This window comes from Apaloderma vittatum, unplaced genomic scaffold, assembly GCF_000703405.1.
Source record: "Apaloderma vittatum isolate BGI_N311 unplaced genomic scaffold, ASM70340v1 scaffold29026, whole genome shotgun sequence".
NCBI classification, from domain to species: Eukaryota; Metazoa; Chordata; class Aves; order Trogoniformes; family Trogonidae; genus Apaloderma; species Apaloderma vittatum.
This window is the reverse complement of record NW_009722763.1, coordinates 1-2,893: the sequence shown is the minus strand read 5'-3', so window position 1 is coordinate 2,893 and position 2,893 is coordinate 1. Positions and strand designations below refer to the sequence as shown.

At 58.1% G+C, this 2,893-nt stretch overlaps 1 protein-coding gene across 1 annotated transcript in view; it reads right to left on the bottom strand.

The window, feature by feature from the left end:
* The window catches only part of SETD2 (SET domain containing 2), a gene marked incomplete at both ends in the record, with an annotated part of 15,732 nt that extends 12,861 nt beyond the window's left edge, over positions 1–2,871 (bottom strand). The window contains 2 exons of the mRNA XM_009871873.1: positions 93–2,461; positions 2,662–2,871. Of these exons, the coding sequence (XP_009870175.1) occupies positions 93–2,461; positions 2,662–2,871 (2,579 nt within the window). The remainder of the gene's footprint in view (positions 1–92; positions 2,462–2,661) is intronic.
* Between the last annotated feature and the right edge of the window lie 22 nt (positions 2,872–2,893).

The following is a 2,893-nucleotide window of genomic DNA, read 5'->3' as shown; positions in this document are numbered from 1 at the left end:
CCTGGCAGGGACCCTTCCGCAGCTCCTCCGGCTCCTTCCTGCCGAGCTCAGTCGAAGTCGCCGGGCTCTTCTCCATCCCTTGAGGAGAACACCGGCTCTCGCCGTGCAGACCGCCTTTACTCGCCGTATTCTCCTCGTAGTAGGGTCTACTGGGCTCGGGTCGCTCTTCATCCCAGTGGTCGGAGAAGCGCCTGTTGCCTTGGCTGCTCCTCGAGGAGCCAGGGCTGCTCTCCTCCATCGCTATGGTTGAGTTCTTGGGTACAACCACAACAGACTGCAGCCGTTTCCGTGGCGCGCCGTCATCCGAATCCGACTCTTCCGTGTCGCTGTCATCGCTGCCCCCGTCGCTGTCGCTCTCCCCCGTGTCAGAGTAATCGTCGTGGCCGGCAGGAACAAATTCGGCCGCGTTGCCACTGCTGTCGCACGTCGGGGCTTGAGTCACCATTTCTTCAGCGGTGACAACGACGTCGCAAGAGGGGAACAAGGCGTCTGGAAAAGCCGAAGCCAACACGGGCTCGTTTCCCTCATCCTTCTCGACCAACGCGTCGGGACACTGAACCCTCACGTCATCCAGCCCGACTCCCTCGGTGGAAACGGCGCTTTCTTCCACCAGCTCCGCGTTGCGGCGCTCCGGCGGCGCCTCCGAATAGTACGAATGTTCATCTTGGAACGTCGGCTTTCCTTTCCCCGCGCCACGATTTTTTTCGTCTGCGCCGAGCATCCCTTCGGCTCCCGAATGCAGGAGCGGCTCCTGGCACCCGCCCGGCGGCGGCACATCCCATTTGGAAGAGACGCTTTCCTCCAGCACGGGATGCTCTGACCTGCTCGAGCTGCCCACCTCCAGGCTGATTTTCTGGGAAGGAATCTCCTCGTCACAGGCGGACTTCGAGGGCTGATCCTCCGTGCTCTCGTAGTCGCACGTCACCGTTTGCGGCTCTACCTGCACGTCCAGAAAAGCCTCGGATGTAACTTTTAAATCGGCCGGTTCCGCTTCGATCTCAACCTCCGAATGATACAGAGCAGGGGCAGCGTCGTCCGAAATGTAGCAATAAACGGGTTCTTTGGTTTTGTCGCAGGGAGCTGCCTGATCATCCAGCTTCTTAAGGACAGTTTTAGGGGGGTCTACATTCACGAAGGGCAAAGGGGGGCCTTCCCCTTGCTGCTGCGGGCCCGGAGCCTCCGCTTGCCTGGACAGACTGTTGCACTCGCTGGACTGGACCCGAGAATCATCCGGCTCTTGCTCTTGAGGCGCGTACGTGCTCTCGAACCCGTTAGACGGCAACGGATACAACAGACTCGTCTTCACGACGGGCGACGCCTCCGACCGACACAGGCTATCGTCAGAAGACACAGCGACATCCTCTGGTTTGGAGGCACTGGAAGTTGCCAAACCGTCAGCCCTACCCTCCGGGCACCCGTTTATACTCAGCTCCACGGGGAAACACATTCTTAACTGGTCGGGCTTCATCTTGAATAAAGTTTCCTGCTCTTTAACACTGTCGTGGCATTCGTTTCCCGCGAGCTCTTCAGGCTTTGAGCTAGCAAAACCCACTTTCGATTCGTCTGCCTTTTTCAAAGCGGGCGAATCGTTGGACTGATTTAACGGCGAAAGTGTCTTTTCCCTTTCGAAACTTTTCGCAACGGACACCCTGATCTCGTTGCTTTTTAGACAAGAGCTCTCTAAATCTAGAGAATTAGACTGCTGCTTTATTTCTTCGATCGATTCTGTACAACAGAAAGAACTCTTAAATTTATCAGGCTTTGGTGTGGGGGTCTTTGAAGGGGTGGACTTATAACGGGAGGAATTCACATTACTGTCAGGCTTAGAATGGGATGTCCCCTTCCGATAGCCCAGCTCGTCAAGGGGAGAGCACCTTTTGGTTACTTCACTTTCGGAAGTCCTTTTTGAATCTCGATCCGCTTTCGACGAAGACCTTCCTCTCCTCTCCGCGTCGGCGTGAGACGACTCTACTTTGCTGTCCCTGTCCGACTTGGAGTAGGAAGTCCTCGAGTCTCTGTAGGAGGAGGAGGAGTGAGACGACGTACGCCTCGAGTCGCTCGACCTGGAATGTGTCCTCCTGTACTCGTCCTCCGAGTCCGAGCTCTCTCGGGCCCTGCTGTCCGCGTACGAACGGGAATATCTCGACCTTTCCCTGTACGGGGAGCTCCGATGGTATCTGCGGTCGGACTCGTAGTAATGCGACCGCTCCGACCTCGAGTAGGAAGAGCTGGTTCGGGAGCTCCGGTCGGACCGGGAACGGGAATGAGACCGGCTTCGCCTCCTCTCCCTGTCCGATCGAGAGCGGGAGGACGTGTAGCGCGAGTCCCTTTCCGATTTCGAATAGCTCGAGTACTTCTCGTCCCTGTCCGACTTGGAGCGCGAGGACGACTTCCCCAGGTCGTCGCCTCGGAGGGACGCGGAGCTTCGCCTGGGATCTCTCTCCTTTTCCAAACTGGATACCTTCAGCTCGTGCGACCGCTGGCTGGAGGAAGTCCTCACCGAATCTTCGTCAGACTCGGAGCCCAGCAACGCGCCATCGGACTGGGAGAACTTCCTCTGTCCCTGTCCGACTTGGAGCGCGAGGACGACTTCCCCAGGTCGTCGCCTCGGAGGGACGCGGAGCTTCGCCTGGGATCTCTCTCCTTTTCCAAACTGGATACCTTCAGCTCGTGCGACCGCTGGCTGGAGGAAGTCCTCACCGAATCTTCGTCAGACTCGGAGCCCAGCAACGCGCCATCGGACTGGGAGAACTTCCTCTTCCCCCCCTGCCTCCGGGAGCAGAGGGGAGCGCCCTTCGAGCCGTCGGAAACCTCATCCTCTTTCCCAATATGGGAATCTTCCTTCTGCGGGGTTATTTCCGTCTGCTCAGGCACGGTTGGAGCCACGCGCTCT